General features: G+C 37.9%; 1 protein-coding gene across 7 annotated transcripts in view; it reads right to left on the reverse strand.

The window, feature by feature from the left end:
• Positions 1–24,309, reverse strand: part of LOC117612027 (uncharacterized) — a 263,880-nt gene that overhangs the window by 21,857 nt on the left and 217,714 nt on the right. For all 7 annotated transcript variants that reach the window (XM_034340658.2, XM_034340653.2, XM_034340651.2 and 4 more), the window contains 4 exons: positions 4,647–4,775; positions 4,355–4,470; positions 3,768–4,011; positions 381–515 (listed from right to left, as the gene is read on the reverse strand). In XM_034340658.2, coding sequence (XP_034196549.1) covers positions 381–515; positions 3,768–4,011; positions 4,355–4,470; positions 4,647–4,775 — 624 coding nt within the window. The remainder of the gene's footprint in view (positions 1–380; positions 516–3,767; positions 4,012–4,354; positions 4,471–4,646; positions 4,776–24,309) is intronic.

A 24,309-nucleotide genomic window follows, 5' to 3' on the forward strand; every position in this document is an offset into this window, starting at 1 on the left:
TTTTGTGTTTATCTGTAATAATGATTATAATGTTAACTGTATGCAAAAAATTAAATAAAAATTATCTAGATTGAATCTAAAATCCCATAGATTCTAACTGGGTTGTTTGAGGAACGAAGTAAATTTTCCAACTTCCTCATATAAGATGTGTTTCCTGCTGAACGTAGCACGAACTTGCCGATCAACAGACAAGTTCTCCGCATTAATTTCGGGAAGTCGAGCAAGATATGCCGATTCGCGAGCGGATAGTACGGGCGGTTTGCATTTCGCGTCATGAATCGAATGGAATCTCAAGGACTTCTTAGCGCAGTATCCGAGTAATAAGCAGTGCCGTAGACGACATCGGCATTTCTCGTCTAATAACTAGAGAATCTACTTACGTATCTTGTTGGACGAATTCCCGTGGAAGACTCTGCGCAGGGCTGCAAATTCTCTCGAGAGATTTCACGGTACCGAGCATCCCTCCATCTGGGAGGCCGTCGAATATTTCTATCGATGATTGGCACGTTTGAGCGCTGTAATTTATACAAGAAAGATATTCGTCATTATCTTACTGCAATAATGTAACAAAGAGATTTAATTCACAATTCTACTGCCCTTGGTTATCAGAAAATATTAATGGTACTTGGAATGTCTACTTCTCCTATATTATAATTATTCTGCTTTTTTTTGCGATTCAAATCAATTTTGCGAGTCAAATGGTTTTTAAATAAAAATCTGTTTTCTGTGAACAAATGGACCTCGAGCGGAGCGTTGGCTAGCAATTACTTGGACCATTCAGCCGAAAGTTTTTAACAACTTAATTACCCATTTAAATTTATTCTTTTATTCGGTGCAGGGAGCGAAAGCAGGCCGCGATGAAAGGGCATCGAGCGTAAAGCAGAAGCAGAAACGTTGCCCAAAGGTATATCGATCACGATAAATAATGCAGGTTAGACGGACCGGTGATGGTTCGTGAGGTTGTTAAAAATTTCTGTGTCCAGCACGTAGTTTTTCGGCAAATGAATATTCGAGGAATGAACTCTGCCCGGACAAAAATCAGCGAGACGACTGTTCATGAAATTATTCAAATGTCCTATCCCGCAAAGCATCAAAATAACATGGTAACATCTTTTTTCTTTCACATCATATATTAATTTCTAATATTTCCTGAAGCATCAAAGTGGTCTTACCAACAATTCACGCAGTTATTTATCGCCAATCACGAACTATGAACTTACTACGTGGAACACAACATCCAGCTCAGATCCGCTTATGCGTGTAACATGTATTGTGTCAAACTTGGGCGAAGATTAAGCTGAGTATTGATTCTCCAGGATGTAACAAATTGGGCGTCAAATATGGCGTGTGTAATCGGATATCCAAAGTGATTTAGTAATTCGTCGGCCTACTACAACCTAGGTAAATAATAATCAAATACACCAAGGAACGATTTCTTTCGAATTTTTAATTCTGAATCTAAAATTTTCAATGACTATTATTTGAACTTTCTAAGAAAAAAATTATAGAATTGATAGGAAAGCAATGTTACAAAGTAGAAAGTGGGTAAACCGCCAGGTAGGTGTCAAGTAGTATAAGTCAACGCATGGTCAGGCATGTCGGTTCTACTGCCCGTACGACATGCTACATCATTGAATTTGCTCTTTCCACCAAAGAATTTTTGAATTTACAATATTCTATTGAAAATTGACTTTGTTTTCAATAAAAAAACCCTCCATTCTATCTTCTGCTCTCAGCCTCTGTCCCGTTTCTCTCGATAGTATGCGTGTCTTCTCTTAGTTTATTCCCGGATATATATCTGCCGTCTTAGACCCACGGGGTTACGTTCGCTCCTTGGCTACGGTTCGCCCGGCTTCGTCGAAGGGGAAGGGGTTTCCAACCCTCCCAGAGCGTGTTCCATCTCTTACAGGAACATATCTACAAAGCCACGAATGCATGGTCCGCGCGTTGCAGCCATTGTGCATGATAATTGAAAATCCCAGGGATACGAGCCAGCCGCATTCCCATGTGATTTACTGCTACTTCGTATCTATTACTTCCGAGAACAGGAAGTAAAGCTTCTGTTGGAGCGTTTCGATGAGTTATACTGATTGATACGTGCGAACGGAAACCCAGATCCTTCGTAATCTTACTCTACGCCTTTCGGTATAATGGTTTGGCGATGCGTCAAATCAACCGTTCATTAATCATTAAAATATTGAAGTTACAAAATTTTATATTAATTTTTCACGAATCCTTACAAATTTTCTTAATCTCGATGCGAGTGTTTATCGAAGTTGACGCGATCGTTCCTCGATACAGAGAGCTCAACGGAAACGTGCTCGACTTACAGAACGCGACACGAACGTTTCTCGATTCCTAAAATTCGAAATAAAACCCTGTGATGCGTAAAATTCGATACACATGACTTCTGGTTGAAATTTTGCACGAATAACACGCGAATCTCACGAATATTGATTTACAAAAATGCGATGCGGGTAACTTTCGATTTGCTCCAAATTCGATATCGATTACCTATGGCTGGTGTTATAGAATTTGAAGTACATTTCATTTTTGTTCGAATGGTTTTGATGATAAATCTACTTTCAAGATACTCTTTGCAACATATTCTGTTACAACGAAAACTTCATTTCAACGATATATTCTTGTACATATCTTGATTGGATGTTACAGTATTGAACTATTTTCGGTTATTAACTTGGGTATAATTTGATACGAAGCATTCTACTGAAAGAACTTCTTTACCGTAGCGATGAGTAATTAAATTGAAGTGTTAGTTAAAGATCATCAGCACTTTCAATTTCTCATTCGATCTGGGTTCAGAAACGTTTGCAGTGGAGAAGAGTGAAGAGTGATCCAATGAAAAAGGTAAATAAATGAAATGGAATTCTAACCACGGACCAATGGCACATCGTTCTCTACGTGACTACATTTTCTAGCTACTTTTTAATTTTCTCTTTATGATTGAAAACGATCGTCTAGGAATTGTATTAGAAATTCAAGTTTCTTGTTCGTCTGCGAATAAGTACATAGAAATGTATGAAATATTTCACACTATATCATTTAGAATATTATTTTGCGAGAGAACAAATGCTGTTATTCTTAATAATATATCGATCGATTGCATTAATTTAATGAATATTATGTAATCGTTTGAATGATATTAACAGGTTCGCGAATTATTAAATCATTGAGTTGCAATATTGTAATCCGTGATATTAAAAACCTCATAATGGTTTGCAATCATTTACAATTCAATACATCTGCAGGTATCGATAGAATTAATTAATTTCGGCGATGGAACAATAGATTATGCAAAACGCGTTACTTTAGTATCAGTAAATTTTATGAAATCGTCGCATGAATATTTGAAGCACCCAACTCTTGTATAAAACTTAATCAAAATATATTGAGCGGTTAACGCTTTATAACCTAAAGTTTATTTACCTAAGAACTACTTTTTCCTTTTATTAAAAATATTTATATCAAAACAAACGATAAAGGTAATTTAATGAAAGTAATAAAGTATCCTGTAAGCTTCCAACACATAAACGTTATACTTTTCCAAATATGCTGTTAATAATACTCTATACTATACTAGTACTGAGGGGTTGTACAGTTTGTACAATACTGTATTGTCTCAGACCCTGAAGAAAATAGCTGCAATACTTGCAACATTGGAACAAAGCTTTGTGTAGACATAGTTCACACTCATCAGAGTGAAAAATATAAGTGTGAGCAAGCAAGATTCCGCTAGTTCGTCTTACCTAAGATTGTAGCTGGTTAGTGAAACGTGTCCAGTGTCATAAGCACGCCCACGTAGCACTAGTCGACACGTGGTAGATTTCAGCTTTCCTCTCGTGTCATGATGACCAGCACGTACTTTCTCACCGCTGACCTCGAGATCGCAACTGCTCGACGTCGGCCCCTGGTCCTTGCGATGATCGTGAAGATCCCGGTTACTATATCGTACGTTGTAGCCAACACTACTGATCGACTTGGTCGTGTCCACTGAAAATTGGTGGAAACTATCAGTCCGCAAGGGTCGAAGCAAGGGTGACCCAGTTTCGAAACACGGCCCCCGATTGGAATTGAAATACACTCGGGATCGGAATTAATTATCTAGGGAAGACTGTGATGGAGATTCGTTTTTTAGCAAGACCGAGAATTAATGTGGACAGAGGACTGATGAGAGAATCACTTTAGGGATGGAGTTTGAGGTCGAATCGTGATGATTATTAATTAATCATTGCGCACGATTGTACTCTGTGAGTTTTATAAATTAGGAATAAATTAAAATTGAACGATCTATTCGTTAAATCATCAAATTTTTGATGTTTAGGTTTCCACTTACCACTTTTATTAACATTTTCTGTGGTTACCGTTGTCGGTGCCTCAGTGGTGATTTCTACGAAATTCAAACTTGCGACGAAACCATTGTAAGAAAACGGGGGTAGTTCAGGACCGGATCTGAAAATATAATCTCTTTCTGTATAATGTTTAGTACCTATGGTAATTAGATACATCCTGTTACTAATAATAAAGCCACGGACCATTTTATTTTTTTTTAATTGTATAAACTTTACACGTTGATTGTTACGATATAATAATGAAGATTGTCTCAAAGGAAATGTACAAAACTTTACCTGAACTCGACCAGCAAATTCTGTCCATTGTAAGTCAACGAAGTTTTCTCTTTGCTGCAGAGCATCTTTAAAAGAGGACTCGATGTTGTTGGTCCTGAATACACGGCAATATAGTTGCTGGTGCAGTGACTGGAACAAATACGAATGAAACACATTTTAGTCTGAACGTTTGTGTAGGTGGCTCGTAAACTGGAACACAATTCACCGGATAGCGTATCCGGTGTTTTAGTAAAATTAACGGTTTTCAATTTTTTACCGACATATACTTACAACGATGTACAATGCTTCTGTACAGAAGTTTTTCCTCAAATAGAATAGGACAAGTTTGTCGTGACATTAAGTTAATTGAAGTTAGTATAAGCTGAGCGAAACAATAACAAACACTGTTTTAAGGTTGAAATTTTTCTTTTGTGTACGTAAAGTATGACTATATGAGTATTTTGGAAATCGTGCACTACCCTTATCCGATCAACAATAATCAAAATGGGACGCAGGGTGAGACTAAGAAAGGATTGAAATCGAATAAAAAGAGAGGAGCAGAGAACTCAATGTACTGATTTATCAGGGAGTTCATCAAGATGAACAGGAGTCGGTTTTCCGTAGAAGTTTCACCATTAAGAAAATATCCAATATTACTGGTAAGGCAGAGGCGGCTGCGCCGAATTACCACGATGGGATGGCCTGATTTATTTTACGAGAAAAGTTCCATCGCCGCTTGCCTACCAAGGTGATTCTTCATTTCGAGGATCAAGGAGATGCGATTTTAATAATCTGCTCAAATTAGGAGAACGTCTCGGAGACTTGGGGGGGGGGGGGGGGGGCACGGATACTCGACCATTAAGGTGTAATTTAGAGTTAAGATTGGATCCACTGTAAGCGTGCAACGCCGTGAGAAAAAAAAGTATAATAAAGTATCACGTTTAATAAATAGAGTTTCCCCTGAAGGTTGTCTGCCATCAAGAAGAAATGACAGAATCTCCAAAGAAAATTTTTTTTTCTCTCTGCAAGTTTGTTACTATAACAGGGAAATATTAAAAAATATGGGTCGCTCGAATTTTCTAGAAAAATAATATTTAAAGAAATGGTATAAAATTAAACTTAAATAAAGAAATGTTTGAATTATTTAAATATACTTAACACTTTGTAAATTTAAGTTTTCCATTTAGTTATGGAAATTAAAGAATGAAGTTGTTGCAGTTGGAAGTTGGCTGGCATATAAAAATGATAGAGGACCAGGAATTTTTAAAACCAATTTTCCCGCGAGCGAAGCGCTCCGCGAGAAACTTTTATTCCATGTCCTCGATGTATATCTTTATGAAGAACATCGCTTTCTAGGAGATGCGTTGTATATTCTGTTCTGTAAAAGCTCACAGGGACCCGAGGAATATCGAATACCCGTTTGTCCTCGTTTCCGTAAGTCCTCGACTTCGAAAGAACTTTAAATAAGTTCAAGCACACTCGGAAGTAGCTTATGGTAACACGCATTAAATGTACCTTATAACAACGTTAGCCATAATGTTTCCACGTTATAGTTTGTTAAAAAAGGTATTCAAATTGGTGTAGATAATAATTTCCTTTCTAATTATTTGCTTCTAATTGCTATTTACAATTATTAATTTAATTTTCGAGCTATTTGAATTTGGATTTCTTTCATAATTTTCTAATCGTTTGATTTAATTTAACTGCTAGTGCTGGCCACTGGTACTCCCAATCCCTCAATTTATTAAGGATTAATTTCCAATGGTATTACGAAAAAGCATTACAGATCAGTTGATTATAAATCTATATTATCGGATAGAGAGGAGCAAAATGGGTGAGGTGGGGTGCGATTTAATCCTCATTTTGTTTGGTGGAATTAAATGAAGAGGGGCATTGTTTGAAGGTGGGCGCAATCGACAGATTCGAATGGGAAATTTTTAATTTACTCCGTCGGATTTACGGATGAGTGATTCCGGGTCATTTTATAACAGCTTGAATGCACATAACACACCATTCATCGTGGATCCCAAGTTTTATATTCATTTTCCTCTTTTTTTGGACCATGCAATTATGTGTTCGGATCGAACGAAATTGAGCTGAAAAATCCAACTTTCTAATATTTAATCTATTAAAATGTACACCAATTATTTTATTTTCAACGTTTGCATTAATAGCGATCAATCAATGGTTATTTTACTTAGAATTTTTCCACATATCTATCCAAGTTTTGGTATTAAAAAATAAAAAAATGCTAGTTATGTTGGTCTATGTATTGGTTCCACCTTGATAAGGTTGTAATGAAAAACATTTTATTAGTCGGAAAAAATAACACGATCATAACAGCAGCATATTAAGCGTTAGATCGTTAAAACGATTGCATCGGGAAGGGGAGGATTGCAACGAATGCAATTGCAGTAATAATCCGGCGGATGGCAATAACTGGGCAGGCGAATGTATTAGATGCGACGGTGCAGCAACCAGTCCCGCATTCGTACCACGTAATCAGGACCGTGCCAACAGATACTGTACGTAACTGCGTGTAACTAATGTAGGAATCGTACGCGCCACGTTAAATTAATTCACCGACGGTTTCTGTTCCACCGCGATTAATGCGTCACGCTTCCACGGGCATGCTTCCGCGTGACGCTAGATTGTCTTCGTCGTTGGGGGAATTGCACCCGAACCCCTTTGGAAACGAAGTTTATCATCCAAGCGTAGAATGAGGTCACACTTCTTGCATGAATGTATACGAACACATATGTACTGTCATGTAACTGGTGATGCAATTGCAAAAATGGAAATTTTAACATTGAAAAATGTGGAACAAGATTTCTTCATGCGTGACTTCATTATTTAAGAAAACTCTACTTTGAATAATTTCTATTTGATGAAGTGAAAATTTTTCAATACTTAATCTAATCTTTGATCATAATTAATCTGTCCTGTTTGCATTTATTGGTAGGAGATTGAACACAACTGCGTTTAATTGATATTTAATTAAATACTGGTTTGAACTCAAACATACGTCTGATCATACGTAAACCTGTTCTACTTACTGGACGCCTAACTATTACAGTTGTATCCTAATTGCGCCTAATAGTACCATCCTACGATATTTACTCAGCATCTAATCACAAACTACCCGTGACGTAGATACACACGATGTCTGACCATACATGGATCTATTATGTCTACACATGGCTGACTATATATGTGTCTGTATCACTTGGTAAATGTATTATACTTTACAATATAGTTTAGATATAGATGTCCATGTTATTTCAATTCCTACGAAAATAAATAATTGTAATTATTCAGAATATGATTGTCTGTATGTAATTAATATCATATCAATGCTATTTAAATTTTCTTTCAATTACTTCATTATTTTAAATTCGTGCTGTCAATCACTGATAACCCCCCAATGTTGATAAGTATCCTGATACATTTACATCCCCATTTGTTCTTTCACAACCCGATAAAGGTATCAAGAAGACATTTCAGAACAGTGGAACAGTTCAAGTACATTCGGGGAATCATGGAAAAATGTTCGTTCCAACAGACGGTCCGATAATCCGATGGCCTGAACCTCCCACAACCGCCATGCGACATGGTTCGCTGCTTTATCGGCTTCCCGCTTTCGATTCATTCTCACCAGGGTTCCCGACCGAACGAGACCTGGAGGAATTGGTTATCCTTAATAATGGTTTCCGCAGAAGCCGAGCGTAACTTAGCATAGAATAGAAGAAGCGGTTGGATCATCCTTTCGCGAGCGAACGTTAAATCGTGGCTGAAAGTTTTCCAAGAAATCTGTGTTTACTTATTGCTGGAATTAGCATTTCTTCCCGGTAATGGCTCGTTCCAAATTTCTTTTCTCCTTAGCTTCAACTGCAGCGCCAGAGAGTTTCCAGCTCCCTTCGGAACTCTTATCAAGGAAAGTTATGCTTCAAAGTTGGCGCCAGAAAGAAAGTGATAAAAAGATGCGAAAGTAATCGAGTATTTTAAATACTCTGTTGTGCTGCTGGTATTTTCGCGAGATTTTACTGTACCGCTTCACGAACTGTTCAATTCAGTCGCTATGCAAATTGAAAGGATACAGATGTTGAAATTCGTAACTAGCACGCTGAACGTTCTCACTCGACGGATAACATCTTCGCCGGGCTATTGAATTTTCACCGAAACAACGTCAATTAATAATTCATCGTCGGCGGATGGGCATTCGGTGGAAACTTGCTCGTGAGTTTCGCGTTTTAAGAGCTTCTAAGCGTCGATACGCGGTTATGACTACCTCGGGACTTAATCCGCTACTTGTTATCTTGTAGCAGCTGCAGCTGTTGTCCTGGGAATGAAGTAGAACAAGATTTCTCTTGCGGACAAACTTGTAGCCGTTTGCAAATGACCCATCAGCTCGTATCAAACCCACTGACTGAATTGCATTGTTACTGGAGATTGTTTTCTTAAAATTAAGATTTTCATTTTTTCTTATTATTTACATCGTGCTGTTGTACGTTTAAATTAGACTGAATATCGTTTTATTGATAAACAAAATTGTACGTGGTATATTCGCAGCCAATAAACAAGGATTATCTCGTTGTATACCTGATTCTATTCACGTACATGGTCGATAAAATTTTTCGAATACCTAAAGGACACCTCAAATTACAATTTAAACGATCCTGAAACGTTCAGTGAATCCCCATACAGATGTAATTAAAATCGATTCACTGGTAAATGAGTTATTCTCGCAAATTGGAAATCTAGCGATAGAATTTGTTCGTCCTGTTGATTTCGTTACCTATTATTGACATGATGATTGAAAAATTAGGTAAACTCCAGAAGATTCGATAAAGTAAGTGGACGAAATTAAACTTCCTGCAGTTTCTAACATCGAAATTTCTTTGTGTACATTCCAGATATCGAGTAGGAAAATAATTTGCTAAGAGTTCTGTGGACACGCGATTACTTTGAGTTTTCTTTACTGAATTGATTAAATGCATATATTTATTTTATTCATTAACAGCTAAAAGAAAATGTTGGTGTGTTTCTGTTGATTTATTTCATGAAAAGGAACTCGATATCTATTTAAATGAAACTGGATAAGAATTTACCTCACGATCAGATACTTCCTATCTCGTGCAGAATATAAGTACTTGTTCGTTGAAAAAGTAAACACCTGGTCACGATTATTCCTTTTGAATCGTGCTATCGGATTTGTTGGAACAGGATTGCCGTCGGTACAGATTAAACGAAATTGAACGTAAATCTCGTCAGTGACGGGCGGTCGATGTTAAAGTATAATCAGGATTAGTCGGTAAATTCAATTGAATCACGGCCACGATTCCGCGTAGCCGCGTTCCAAGCGTAATACGAAATTTATACGAAACGGCGGAAGACGAGCAACAGGATGTGCCGGATATTATTTTACGGCGGGGCTGTGTAAAAAAGGAAGAAGGAAAAAAGAGGAATGGAAGTCGCCGGTTCGCGTTGTGTTTAATTTCATCCAGTTTCGACCGAGCTTCATTTCCGTATTCCTGTTTACTTTAATACCGACACGGTGAAACAACAAATAAACGAGATAGAGAAATAGAAGAATAGATATTATGATAAAGCAAGTATTGAATATAGTCTTAATTGCTTAGGACAAAAAATGTTTGAGAGGAACACAATTTAGTGCACGAAGGAAATTAAAGTAAACCAGAATGATAAGATTACGAATTAAACAGGAGACCAATATATTTTATAACTTATTCTAATATTAATTTCAGTACTGAATGCTTATGGGAATTTTTCAAATTCCTTATATAAAGTACCACCCTCTGCCTCAGTGGATGTTCTAAATGTCTTTCATACCACTTAATTCACACTATAATATGCTCTAATGTTAATTAACATTTCTCTAGAGAAATTCTTTAAATTCCTTTATAGAATGTATTTAGCTCTTACCAAAATTCATACATGCTTTGAATCTTTTATAGAAATTAAAATTTGATCACGAAGCAAGAAAATGTGAGACGCTTTAAGAACTTTCTTATAAATTACAAAGTAGAAGAAAGTACACTTAAGGTACTAAAATTTTAAATTCTATTTGTAGATCATTAACTGATAGTCTAGTGGAAGTTTGCATTTTACACACAGGATTGTCGTTTCCGTTGGTCTCCTTAGGGTGAATTTTCAAGGCGGCACGATCACGGAGGTGGAATGGAGCATGGATGATGTCGAGTCTGGTAGCTAGTGCACGGTTAGAAGCATGCCTTATCTCTAAGCTTTACACTCTATTACGTTTATTAAAAGCACCGCTGGAAGAAGTTTCACGGTCCGAGTTTTCGCGGCAGGAATGAAAATGAGTTAGCTAGTGTTACGTCTTCCGGAATACCTTCAACGTCTTATGTTTTCGTTGATAGATTAGGAATGTAACCTCCTTAGTCTAAATTGTAACATTGAACACATTCTTGGTTGCCTCTAATTACTGAGCAATTTCATCACATTCAGGATGTACAGTATCGAGCAAAGTAAGAATATAGGAGGAGCAGGAATTCTCAAAATTCTCATTTTTACGATATTGAAATTAAAAGTGATTTAGAAGCAAAATAAGAGATACCATTTTTTCTAGGGAAGCCAGATGTTTCATATCGTACATGGTTTCATTTTCAAGAAAACTTACAAATATTCCCATTTTTTAATAAATTGCTGTCTAAATTTTTGAAAAAGTTTTAAAAGTAATTTTCCCTCTGGTGTGTTTAAAATGATCAGCTTATATTTCAACACCAAGTTCTCACTACTCACCCCATAAATTACATTCTCTCAATACATTGAAATACTTGTATTTGCTGACAGTCTGATTCAATTCAATGCAATGGTATTCGAACATTACGACTGAACGTGAGGGAAACTAGTTCCATCGCGTCAACACGACGGGATGGAATTATTGAAACGCAAAACCCATTAGAACTCTGTAACGAGAGAAAATCAGACACCAACGCGACGGTATTTCATTCTTTATTAATGTAAAATTCATTGGGAAAGTGAGACTCGCGTACAGGAGAACAGGAAAGTCGTTTCGCCTTTCCTTCCTGTCTCGTTATCACAGTCAGCTTTTCTATTCACCGAAAGGGACACAAATCCCGCGTCGAGTGTTTCTCAACTTTCTCGACAACAGAAAACGTAACTTTCGCGACAAGCTAGGGCCGAGCAAACGAACTTTCGCGCCGCTTAAATCCCTTCGTCGACCAGCAGGGGACTTATTTCCTCATTGTTACAACGTTTCGTTTTGTCTTGCGATTTAATTGCAGGACACCGTCACCGACTAACATGTTCAACAGGATTTGTATCGGCTGTAATCGTACTTTAACCGCAAACTGTTAAACGGGACAGAGAGGTATAAAAGTTGGGAACGGTCGGGGACGTAGTTTGATAATTAAATTCAATGATACGACGATCGCCGAGAGGAACGCGAGCTGCCTTTTGCTTTTCTCTACGCTCGCACCGCGAACTTTCTTACGACTTTTCGACGGAAGTTTCGCGCACAACGCTGCTCGTTATGTACCGTTGTCGCTACATTTCATGGAAAACTTTTCCGCCGGATCAGAAGCATGGAAATGCTAGTCCGAATGATTCAGCCCGGTACATTGACTTCCCAGGCGAAGAATTTCCACCGAAAGCCCGTTTGAAGAAAGTCGAAAAGTCTCCTCCTCTCTATACGGTGGGAAGATCCTGATCTTCTCGAGTGTTTGAACGCGAGTTAACCCATTTGATCTTGTTGGTATATTGTAGCACGAAAAATGTATCAAAAATTTTGGTCGCAAGTAGTATGAAATTAATTTTAACTTCATATAATAAAATGAAAATTCATACAAATTTGAATCTGCGAATAATTAACAATTACTAGGATTATTACTTAATTTAAGAATTTTAATTCTATAATAATTGAAATATTGTGTTTTAATTTTTAAATTTATTTTACTGAAATGTATGAAATTTATGTGTGATTTTAATTCATATTATCATTTTACATGCAGCGGGGATCATAAGGGTAATCTACTTGTTGAACGTCTGACACGCATTCACTGTCCTCTACTTAAATCGTGTCTGACTATGCGCGATTGTGTTCTACTTACCGCGCCACACTCCCAGTTCGACCCTATTTTGCTTTCCGGATGTCCGACTATACACAACCCTATTGTGTTCCTAGACTGGTCCATTCTACCTACTCTCTAATCATACATGAGTCTAATATACCTGTCTGTTCCTCGACAACACGCTGTCTGATTCTACTCTTGTGCTCCTAAATTGTAGACCAATTTCGCCCGAAAATTGAATTTGCACACTAAAGGAGAAATTAGTGTACGTTAATTAAAGGGAAATTCAGTTTTTTCTTAAATTTAAATAATTAACACTTTGATGGTTGTTGTTGTTGTTGTTATGTAACTATTTATGCCATTATATTTACGATTAATCATATGTTTATTTATCCTATCTGCGAAATGTGCGGAAGGGTTAATTTGAATATCAGAGACTTTTACCTTTTCATAAATACTGATATTCAGAGTATAGAAGTCAGGATCACGTTGTATAGTTTGACCGAGTAATATATAGGAATCGAATACAATACGTTTTAATTTATATTTCAAACGACAGAGAGTTTCAGCTTCAATTTCATCTGGTTGTACGATAACAAACGTTTGTGCCATACGATTTATGTTACGATTCTACACCTTTCCTCGATTTCGCTTGTCACCTACATACGCGCAGAGAATATAGAATTTCGATTTCAAGTAAAGTGTAGAATCAATTTTGTCACTGCTTTTCTGGAGAGAAACAGCAAAGAGGGCCAGCAAATGCGAAAACGCAACGTCATACACATAATCTCGTTCTGGTATCGTCTTTATCTTCCACTCTTATTTTCTTCTCGCGTCTCTCTGTACTGGAAGTCATCGTCGTACTCCGACTGTTTCTTTTTCTCGGACGTTTTTCGAGGATCCTCGAAAAAGAAATCGAGTAAAGGCGATTCGTGCGACTGAGGTTCGAATAGGGTAGAGAATAAATTCGTGACAGCCGCTAGAGGAGATCAGTTCGCTCTGTTTCCTTGGGCGGTCATTTCGGTTCGTTCGATTGCACGACAACCAGATAAACGTATTGGATTGGTTAGAGAAATAATTTAAAAGATAAGAAATAAAAGGTTAACGATATTTTCTTGATAAAATTTATCATCCAATTTTCACTGAAAGAAAATTTAAATTTTCCTTAGTACTTCAAGTTTAAATTCTACTTACAGAAAATTTAAGTGAAACATAACCAGATTATCTTTCAAAGTTATTAACCTAATTAAAATGTAATTAATTCTGCAGGAACAATTAATTCAAAAATGGAAAGTAATCTGATAAAAGTTCACTAAAATTCTCTTTGAGTGAAACTGAAATTTGTACTTAAGATATTTTCTTTCAAGGCATTCAATTTTTCATTATAGGTATGCTCGAAATATTTGCCTATGTTTTCTGAACTTATTCAATAAATCACGTAAGGAACGTAGTAAGGAACATAGACTGCAGTAGTTTTTTGTCAATAAGCAATGATTGATTTCTCGTTCATGAAACTTTAAGGACATAGGGAAAAAGCAATCGTAATGGCAAAGTTTTTAGAACAGTTCGATATCTCGTCCACGAGAAAGCAACGATCGATTTAATCTGTGAGTCATGGGTCCTCCTACAGGTGATAAATAACACCTCGAATATGGGAATGCAGTGGAATCAGTAGCTTCATTGAAATAACATCGATAAGCCAACATTTCAGACACTACTCGTTTTTATTAAACTTTTATAAAGAATCTGAGCAGTACTTATCGAAATTGAAAAATTGCATTTCGAGTCAACAAATGGTATTTCATAGTATTAAATTCCAAATATTATTGAATTAAAAAAACCACTTAGTCTCACTGTATTATTTTTGCTACGTGGATCTTGGAGTAATGCTATTCTTACGTAACGATCTGCAATAAATTAAGAGGATTGGGAAGGGTGCAGTAAAGTGGACAGACAGGCGAGTTCGAATTTCTGGCATAGCAGTCGAAACGAGGCAAGTGGCGAGCAGGATCGATCGTCTCGCAATGGATGACTATGCCCGGGGTTTGCATTCGAAACGAGGACATTAAGTCGGCCCGTCGTCACGAAAAAAACCGAGAATTTGCGATGGATACTTGACCCCTCGCCCGGGCTATCACAGCATAGAATACCTGCGTGTATTCACCACAGAATATTCACCACAGAATATACCTGCTGATATTATGTCAGATCGCTTGCCACCAGCAAGATGAAGCTGTAGAATATATTCCCTTAATGAATGATTTCATTTAATATTACTACTTAACACCGTCGATGGGAGAAGATGTATGAACGTGGCGCGTCTGACTATACGCATGGTTGAACTACATAGGAAGTAGTTAACTTGTTAACTACAGCAGTCAAAATGAACATACATGTAATAAGACGTATTGAAATACTTATTAATATATTTTTGTATTATAATCATGAATATACTAAAACTATTTTCTATATATTTATTAATTTCAAACATTTAAATAACGAAATTATGACTATCTGACAAATAATGAACAAAGTTTCTAACAAGCACCCAGATCATCACCTACGGGCATTATTATGCAAATAACGTACAACCAGGGTATTATTATTTACAATGGGTAATCGATAAGCTGTTCATAACAGAAATATTCGACGATCGTTGACAGATGAAAATTACGAATTTATAAGAAACTCGCGACGAGTGGAAACAGACTGGTGGGATGAAACGTAATAATGGAAGATCTTAGTCAGCCTGGAATGAGAGGAACGTCAGGGAAGTTTAATGGATAATTCAAGTTGACCTCGGTTTAACAGCCGGCGAGTTCGTTTCCACCACGGTGATATTCGATTATCTCTTAATTTAAAAGCAACACCCGACAAATATCCAAACAATTTCACTCTTCGTATAACCACGATCGAGTACCGTGCTCCGAAAGTTTTCCAGCAATTCTGAAAAGTTAAGTCCGGGAACACAGTCGGATAGAAAGTGTTTTACCATCGAGCTAATGGAACCCTTAGGGGATGAACTGAGAAAAATCGTTTGCATGCTGACGTAACTCGTCGATCGTCGAACGCGATACGTTTTTTGCAGTCGAATTTGCAAAATGGGATACGGTGATATTTTTCGACTTGTGAAAGAAAAAAATCGCGTCAGACACGGAGTGTGAGAAACGAGAAAGGGAAACGATAAGCATACACGTGATGCTGATCGATGCTTTTGTTCGACTGTGCCAGATGCGTGCTTTGTCTTCTTGTTTTGCACAACGAAGCTTGATAAATCTTGCAACAACGCCGCTTTGAAAGGTAACATGTAATAAATAAAGATTACTACTAGTCAGACACGGTGTTTTGATTTATTTCAACCAGCAAGCATCGAACGAACACCATACGAGGCGGATCGGAATTACTTCCGCAGAAATGAATCCTTGTAACCCCGGGAATGGTTTTTCATCGTAAACTGCAGCAAACGAAAATTGTGCAATGTTAGATTCAAACATAAAGTGTGTTGTATGACTGTGAACATTCTATTTTATACAGGGAATTCGTGTTTGTAATTTGTTCTACGCAAACATCATTTGTTTTTCATTCAAACTGCGTGTACCATCGATGACCGCGTTGGTGACATAAAAGTATCGCAAAATAACAAATATACCATATCAATTGGAAATCTACAATTTGCTGAAAATTTTAATATAAAATGGCTGATTCTAATTTGTATCTAGAATATTAGTATTCGCAAACCATTTACACTTTACAACAATCATCGCTAATAACACCTGTGGTAGTCAACGTGATATAAGTCACGAATTTATCAGTCAACGCCCGATTTAATAACACAATGAAATATTGCATCGAACAAGTTGTGCGCGAAAAGCAAGAAAGTGTGTTCGTTTGGAATGAAATCAGGTCGCGTGAAACGTTGCTGAGAAACGAAAGAAGGTAGCGTGAAACGTGAACTAGGGTATCCAAGAGGTCGACGTGTTAGGTGGTATTCTATTCTTATCGCGTCCCTATTCGGTCGCCTCTTAATTTAATGAAATATCTGGCGTACGTGTAGGCCAGCATCTCGACAGCCTGTCGGACCGTGACGGCTTCACTGAAACGCGACTAAGTGTCGAGAGTGCAAATGAACGCGGCTGCTAACCGATGTAGATTAAACACGCGGGAATTCTCGTGTGTGTCTGCTCGGAGCTTTTCATTGTTTCGCGAGAGGCGACCGCTTTGTACGTTTCGATCAGCTGACGTTACTTCAAAAGGGTTGAGGGCTGGCCCGCCGCGAACAATCAAACGCCAGTTTCCTTCTACGAACTTCCAGCGGGAATAGAATCGATTACCGATTTTCTTAACTATTGGCGATATCGCTATTCCTAATTACTTTAGTGCACGGAGCGCGAGGATTGGCCAATGTGTCGTAACAGAAATGTAACTTACCATGAAACTGTCTTGGATGGAAATATTAACGTTCACATCGGTAATGGATGAAAAGTTTGTACAGGGAAATTGATTTTGTATTTCACCAGAATAATTAGAAGGATAAATTGTATCGTTCGTTTGTAAATTAATTAATTTGCAACTGAACAGTGAATTGTAAAGTGATGGATATAAAATAAATTTAAAGTTACTTTTAAATTCAGTTCATGAATTATTTCCATGAAGTATATCAACATCATTCGAAACAGTTGCATTTAGATACTTGCTTGATTATTCCCTAACGACACATCGTTATATCTCAGACGTCATAATTCTTGGAAAATATACTCCGTAATTTATAACCAGTTGCTCGGTAGATGAATAATTACATGGAGCAATTCTTGCCTACAGCTTCGCCGTAATGCATTAATCACGAGTGTTCAGGATTATTTCATCCCCTAGCAATCATCCCCTTGAAACTTGCGTTCAGTCAAGTAACACTGTAGAATGTACTTATTAGTTAATTACCACCTTCGAATAATTCAATTGTCGCTGTATCATGGTTATACCGTTTATCAGTGTGTCTTCCATGATGGAGATGATTGAAAGCTCTCCAATGGTAATTAAGTAATTGATTAATACTCATAGACATTCCTATCAGCTATACGGTGTTCCGTTCATTTGCCTGTTCACATCGAGATGCAATTAGCGGATAATCGCAATGGAAATAATGCTTCTATTTTTAAAAATAATACCTTCACTAAATCAAGATTATTTAATAAATACTGATAAATAATTTCTTGAAAATTTTGTATACCAAACAAGTAACATATTTTTAATATTTCTTTTTATGATTCTATAAAGATATTTTGGAGAAGAATTAAAAATTTAATTACGTAATAGTTTAGCGTTAATAAATTTGTGTTCTACTAAAAGAACTGATATTCTTGGAGTAATATGTTACCATAGGCTTTCGCTTCATTAACTACATATTATCTGATAATAATTCCATAAGTCTCTCCCGGCGTGGTTTATCGCTAAATCGCGACGGTATTATGGAAAGCAAGTTTACCGTGACATAAAGTACGCTCGTAAAACCGCCTACAGCATAAACTGTAAAATAGTTAAATATCATTTTACGCGTTATCTTAAACAAATATTTACAGAAAAAAAACTAAAATTATAATTAAGTTATTGAAAATTTAAAAACAACATAGTTATTAACATAGTTTTCGAATCGTAGAGCAACATCAGCATCGTCCATTCTCCACATGTATTTCCACTTTTCATCGCGCATTATAAACCTCATCGACGTTTCGCAAATATTTATTTCCACTCTCGAATGCGCAGCAAAGGGGTCGACGAATAAACAAATTCGTACGAGTTGGCAGCGTCGGCAACTTCATTATATTTTCAGGCAGGAGTGTACGCGCGAAATCGTTACGAGCGGTAATAACATCAAAAACACACCGAATGCATACACGTACGAGCGGTTATTTACTTAGGAAAAAAAAATTTCTCTTTACTTGCCGAGCGGAAGCGGATCCACCGAGCGAAACAACTTTACGCGAACGGCCTATTTTATTCGTCTATGAATAATTTATGCCTAGCTGCGTGTAATCTCTCTGCGTCAAGTACAGTTACGTAGAATTGCTCAACGATTTGGTCGTCTTAGGTTCTAAAGTCTCAGAGTCTAAAGTACACGGTATTTACCGAACCTTTGATCGACGACTTTCTTCTCAATCGACGACTTCAAAGAGGATCGCCCGGCAAAAGGGATCGAAATCGAGTTAACGTTACACTGATCAGTTTCATAAATCGACGAAACCAAGCAGCTCTTACGGGCTTGCACGATGTTAATATGAAATTGCGGCGATTAATTAACGAGCCGAGTGATCGAACGCGCTACTGGAGAGACGAAGATCTGTGCGGATGCAATTTACAAGTCGTCGGTTGCCTTGCCACACTGGAACGAAGGTGAATGAAATTTTCCGACGAAAGCCAGAGATGAACGGGAGTAGCTTATGCAAATTAGATTTTCTCACTCTACTTCCCTTGCTCTCTCATTTCTCCCTTCCTTTTTTTTTTTATAGAACAGAAAGAGGGATGAGTTTCATGTCGCAATGGTACAGAACGTACCGCAACGATTTATTCTAATTTTCTCCGTGTGTTACTTCATTACCGTTTTAGTTTAATTCGAACTAACCCACCATGCTAATCCGTGTGTAATGTTTCTCGGCATTAATCGGGATCATAGCGGATTATGAGGCTCTGTCTCACGAGATTGTTTGCCAAACGGCGATCTAGAGAGTCGGTGATGACCGAGAGCGACGATTATATTCAATAGAAATTTGTACAAATTTGTTGAACGATGATGGTAGTAAGAAATTACTTTGAGTTATTAAAGATCTACATCTATTATTCGGAGGTTAAGCAATCGTGATAGTCACACATTAACCGAATTCTATTAATAAATACCACGATTGTAATTTAATTAAAGCAATGTTCCTGGTATAGTTTAATTCACAAGCCAGTGTATCAGCCAATGAGAAGCTATTGACGTCCATTATGTTATGCATTACCATTAGATCCTGTAACCACAGTGTCGAGAATCAAAATGGGATTACAACGGATCATCGTGGAGGAGAACTTGCTCGCGCTTGTGTATCGAGAGGATACCGCGATTCCTGAACACGAACGGATAGCGAAAGCACACATTACTCGACGATATCGGGGCTAGGAAGCAACCGGAAGCTGTTAGGAAGACTTGCATTCGATTCACGTAACGTCGTGGCAAAATCAATCCGGTTAGTAGCTCGACACGTGCGATCGGATTGATCGGTGAAACGTTGGCAACGTATTAAAAGGGAGCAGAAGTCACCGATGAAAATAAATTTACTCGAATTTCCTTATCTTTTTCGAATCATTCAGTCCAGCAAGTTTCTTTTTCAGAATATGTAACCTTTGTGAACTGGGAGAAGAGTATTCAAATGAAATTTTGTAAAAAATAATAAAAATTAATATTTTTGCATGCTTCAAAGCTTCACTGATACAATGAGTTACACGATCAATTAGATGGCAGCAAAAAATTTCTCTGCTAATATTCTAAGATTTTGAGCAATGGAGAGACATGTTTTCAATTTTATGATTGATCTGAAATATTCTTAACGTGCTCAACATCTGGCGTTCAAAGCACTGCTACGGCCAGAGAATTTATTAAGAGAAGCAGCGAGCTGGTGTAGGGTTTGGTTTTAACGAGTAAGTCCCATCTCTGCCTAAATGGAGATATATATCTTCCGTTGGGCGCACTTATCCGTTCTTGGCTGACACCAACACGTACGAATTAATGGCTTTGCTCGAACTCTCTTCTTGCTGGCCATAGTGACGGCTATAAACCACTCGCGGTTTTCTGTCGACTCGTTGATCATGATTTCCTTCGGAAGATTCACCACGATATGAATCAGACACGACGAAGTCTTGCTTCAAATGAAAATAATCAACAATTGATATTCAACATTCTACTTATACAGTGATAAAATAAAATAAAATAAAATAAAAACCCAGGTGTTCTTTTAATACACCTTTAAGACCTCCAGTACTTTCCACCCCTTGCAACTGAATGAAGAGTTTAGAATTCTCGACGGAGAAGATGTACCTTGCCTTCGATGAGAAGAATCCATCTTTCCCTCCTATCCTTTTTTTTCTCTTTTCCATAGATTACTCTTTTCCATCGGTCGATCGTCTCTCGATCAATCTTCAATTACGTAACAGAACCGATCGCAGCGTTGACATACCTCTTAGGGTCTTAATAAAATTTTCTCGTCCACAAGGCGCGGGAGGGTAGCTAATAACAGTCCTTCATCATTCTCCTCGATATCTGGTAGCTTATTAAAGCCCTCGAGGCTCGATCTTTGGATTATTTTCAGGAGATTTTCTGCTACGGGGCTGTCGGCGTTAAACCACGCCCGCAAGGGTTGCGTGTTAATTAATTCTGTGGTACGAGGGGGTAACCAGGTCCACGAAGTGGTGGACTTGGTGCGGTTTAAGGTTGTCTGCGCCGATGACCGCGGCCAGGGATGGTGAGCGTGGAAAGGTTGCATATTTCAAGAGGGTCGGCTTGGCCATTTGGCCGGAATTAAAGAAGGCACATCTTGGATAGTTACGACTTCACAGCGTTGATAAATTCTCCGAAAATTAAAGTTGAGTTTATTAATTAAATTCTAGTATCAGAGTTTGATGAAGTCAAATTCTCTTGCAGCTAGAAATGTTCGAACAAATCAATGTTTAGACACCTGGTTACCAAACGCCAATTCGAAACCGACGTTTATCCCATTCTAACGAATCTCGCGTCTCGTCACGCGTGACATTTGCCTATCCGATTTCAAACATCCTCTCGACGGAGGGCGTCGAAGCAGAAGTTATCGTCCGACAGATTGCAAGGGCTCGGCAGGAATCCACGGTGTTATCTCGTTTCCCCGACGGTCTTATCCCTTTTCCATGGGGTGCCAGGATATAAATCAATACGTCTTGAGAACTCGAGGGGACGTGGTTGCGGCGGATGCGCAAGGGGATGGGGAGGACGAAGAAGAAGAAGAAGAAGAAGAAGAAGAAGAAGAAGAAGAAGAAGAAGAAGAAGGAAAGGAGAGAAGGGGATGAAATGGTAGGACTAGACGGACCTGATGAACCCATTCCCTTTTCTTGAGATCCGTCCCTCCCTCGTCACCGTTGAAATCGCTGTCAGGCCCTCAGGTGAGATTCGCATTAGCGAAATTGTCGCCGTGGGTGGTGCGGTACTCTCGTCGCACAGGCAAGCCGAGAGAGGGTAAAACGAGCATTTACATTGCTTTGACCAATCAGGCGTCGCGACGATTTAAATAACCGAACTACTACCACCGAGGATACCGTTCTCTTTATCAGCGACTTGCTGCAGCTGTTTCTCCAGGGAGACTCTCCACTTTTCTTTCATCCCCTTCCAACTTTCTTCCGTTTCGTCCTCTTAGACACCCCTTTTCTTTCGAGCCTGGATCGACGCGCCACGGGAGAATGCAAACTAGCCCGATTATCAGTTGGCAGCTTCTTCATAGATATTTTCTTGGCCGTGGGGATATAATTGGATCCAACAATTCTCGTTCCGACGACGGTAATGTAAACCGCCCGGAGAACGCATTCGCAATATCACCAAGTAGAGATGGGATTATTGCCTGCTTCCGTTTCTTCCTTCCTTTTTTCTTCTACCAGAACGTAATTGTCTGGGACAACGATACTTTTTAACGAGCATTCCTGCCGCGAGGGGGGAGAGGGTGTAACGCGATATTAAAGGCAAACAAATATCTGCAGCGGGGAAAAATGGGATTTGAAACAACGTTTATTGGAAGTCGTTGGAGAGGCGCTTAAAGGGGTGCTGTTACTTTGGACGCTGGTCTTATGAATTTTTCTTGTTTTGATAAGATTAAGTGTAGTTAATACTGAAATAACAGACGTTGAATGTGCACTCGGCTACGGTGCATGCTTTTGTTGGTTAATGGTAAGTGTATTTGTCTTTGGTTTTAAGGGAATCCAGGGAGAAACCAGAGAAAGATTAGGGAGCGCCTGAGGAGAATCTAAAAAGACTCTAAAGGAGAACTTAATCTGGAGTTTCCTTGTTAAATAAAATATTTTGTTTTTCGTTAGAATAAAAAATTTCTGAAATCTATTACAAAAATAATCAGAATTGCTATAATGAAAATAAACCGTACGTCCTACTAAGTGCATAAAAAATTGGAGATAATTAGAAGCATCGTTATTGCAGCTAAAATTATTGTAATTGTAACGCGTAAGTCATTACAGCGACGCGTTTCGACGCAATTAATTGTTCGGAAAGAGTTAATTAATTAGCTATCCTCGTAGCTGCGGCAATAAATTCTTCTATGAGCCAACAAAATCCGTTTCATCCTCAGCTTGATGAATTACGCATTACAATGTGCTAACGTTACCGTGATGCGTAATGATATTTACATGTAACCAACACGCAGCAACATGCCGGTGTATTAAAATGAATTAGTATTCAAAGCCGGCAGCTTCATAATTAACGTGGACGCGGAGCGAACCGCGGCGACTGGGGATTAATAGGACGGGGCTTTTTTAAATTAATTAATCCGCAACAACGCGTCCCTTATTAAGTCGAAATATACCGATCGCTTATTAATAACACCGATACAGATGGCAATTATGTGTAAATCAATTCGTAAGCTATCAAAGTTGGCCAAAACTGGGAAGCGAGATTTATAAATTATGTCAAGGTGTTATATGAGTTAATTAATGTATTCAATGTTTCACCGCAACAACGGAAATCAAAATGAAATTCCGCACTTTTGTTTACCTATAGTGGATAAAATAAAGATCCACAGAATAATGGTAGAAAACCAATATTGGATCTTGACACAAGCAACAAATGTCTGGAAAATGTATACAAAATTAATGAAAGATTATTACTAATAATTAATGTTAGTTATTAAAGAACAACTTCTCATCAAGGTTGTTAATTTAAAATAAATATTACAATTTCTAGTCTCATCTAAATGACAAAATCTTGAATTGGCATTCAGCATAAGAAAAGTGAAAAAACTATTAACTGTGAATGTGTAAATACGACGTGAAAAAGTGAAAAGCTAAACAAAAAGATGATAGAGAACAATTGAATGAAAATCACGGGTGAACAACTAGCTAACGGACAAATAAATTTACAAATTTTCGCCAGTCTTTGGGGAAGATTTTGGTCACCGTGTCACGGCTGGACGGCTCGAGATTTATATTTGTATTTTTGTTTGCGCCCATCGAACACGGAATTCGCTCCTATATTTTTCTTTTCCATTCTCCTCTGTTGGCCGCGTATTTTTCCCTTTTTTTTCCACAGTCAAATTCGGAACGAGAGTTTCGAGCCGCGTGAAAATCGCTGCAGTTTGTTTAACCACGTTTCGACTTGATTTATAGCGTCCAGAAAAATGCAACTGGCTACGTAATAGCAAAGTTGTTATTGTTGGCAATGTATCTAAAACGAAGAGTCGCTTGTTCACTCGAATGTACGTGTAACTCTTTTTATTCAATAAATGCCGTCGGATGATTTAAGAGTAACGTAGAATAGCGCTAGTTTATAGATCCATGCTTCATTCATAGATACTTTACAGAATTTATATGATAAATGGTCTATGTATCAACACAAAGAG

This window comes from Osmia lignaria, chromosome 15 (assembly GCF_051020975.1).
Source record: "Osmia lignaria lignaria isolate PbOS001 chromosome 15, iyOsmLign1, whole genome shotgun sequence".
NCBI classification, from domain to species: domain Eukaryota; kingdom Metazoa; phylum Arthropoda; class Insecta; order Hymenoptera; family Megachilidae; genus Osmia; species Osmia lignaria.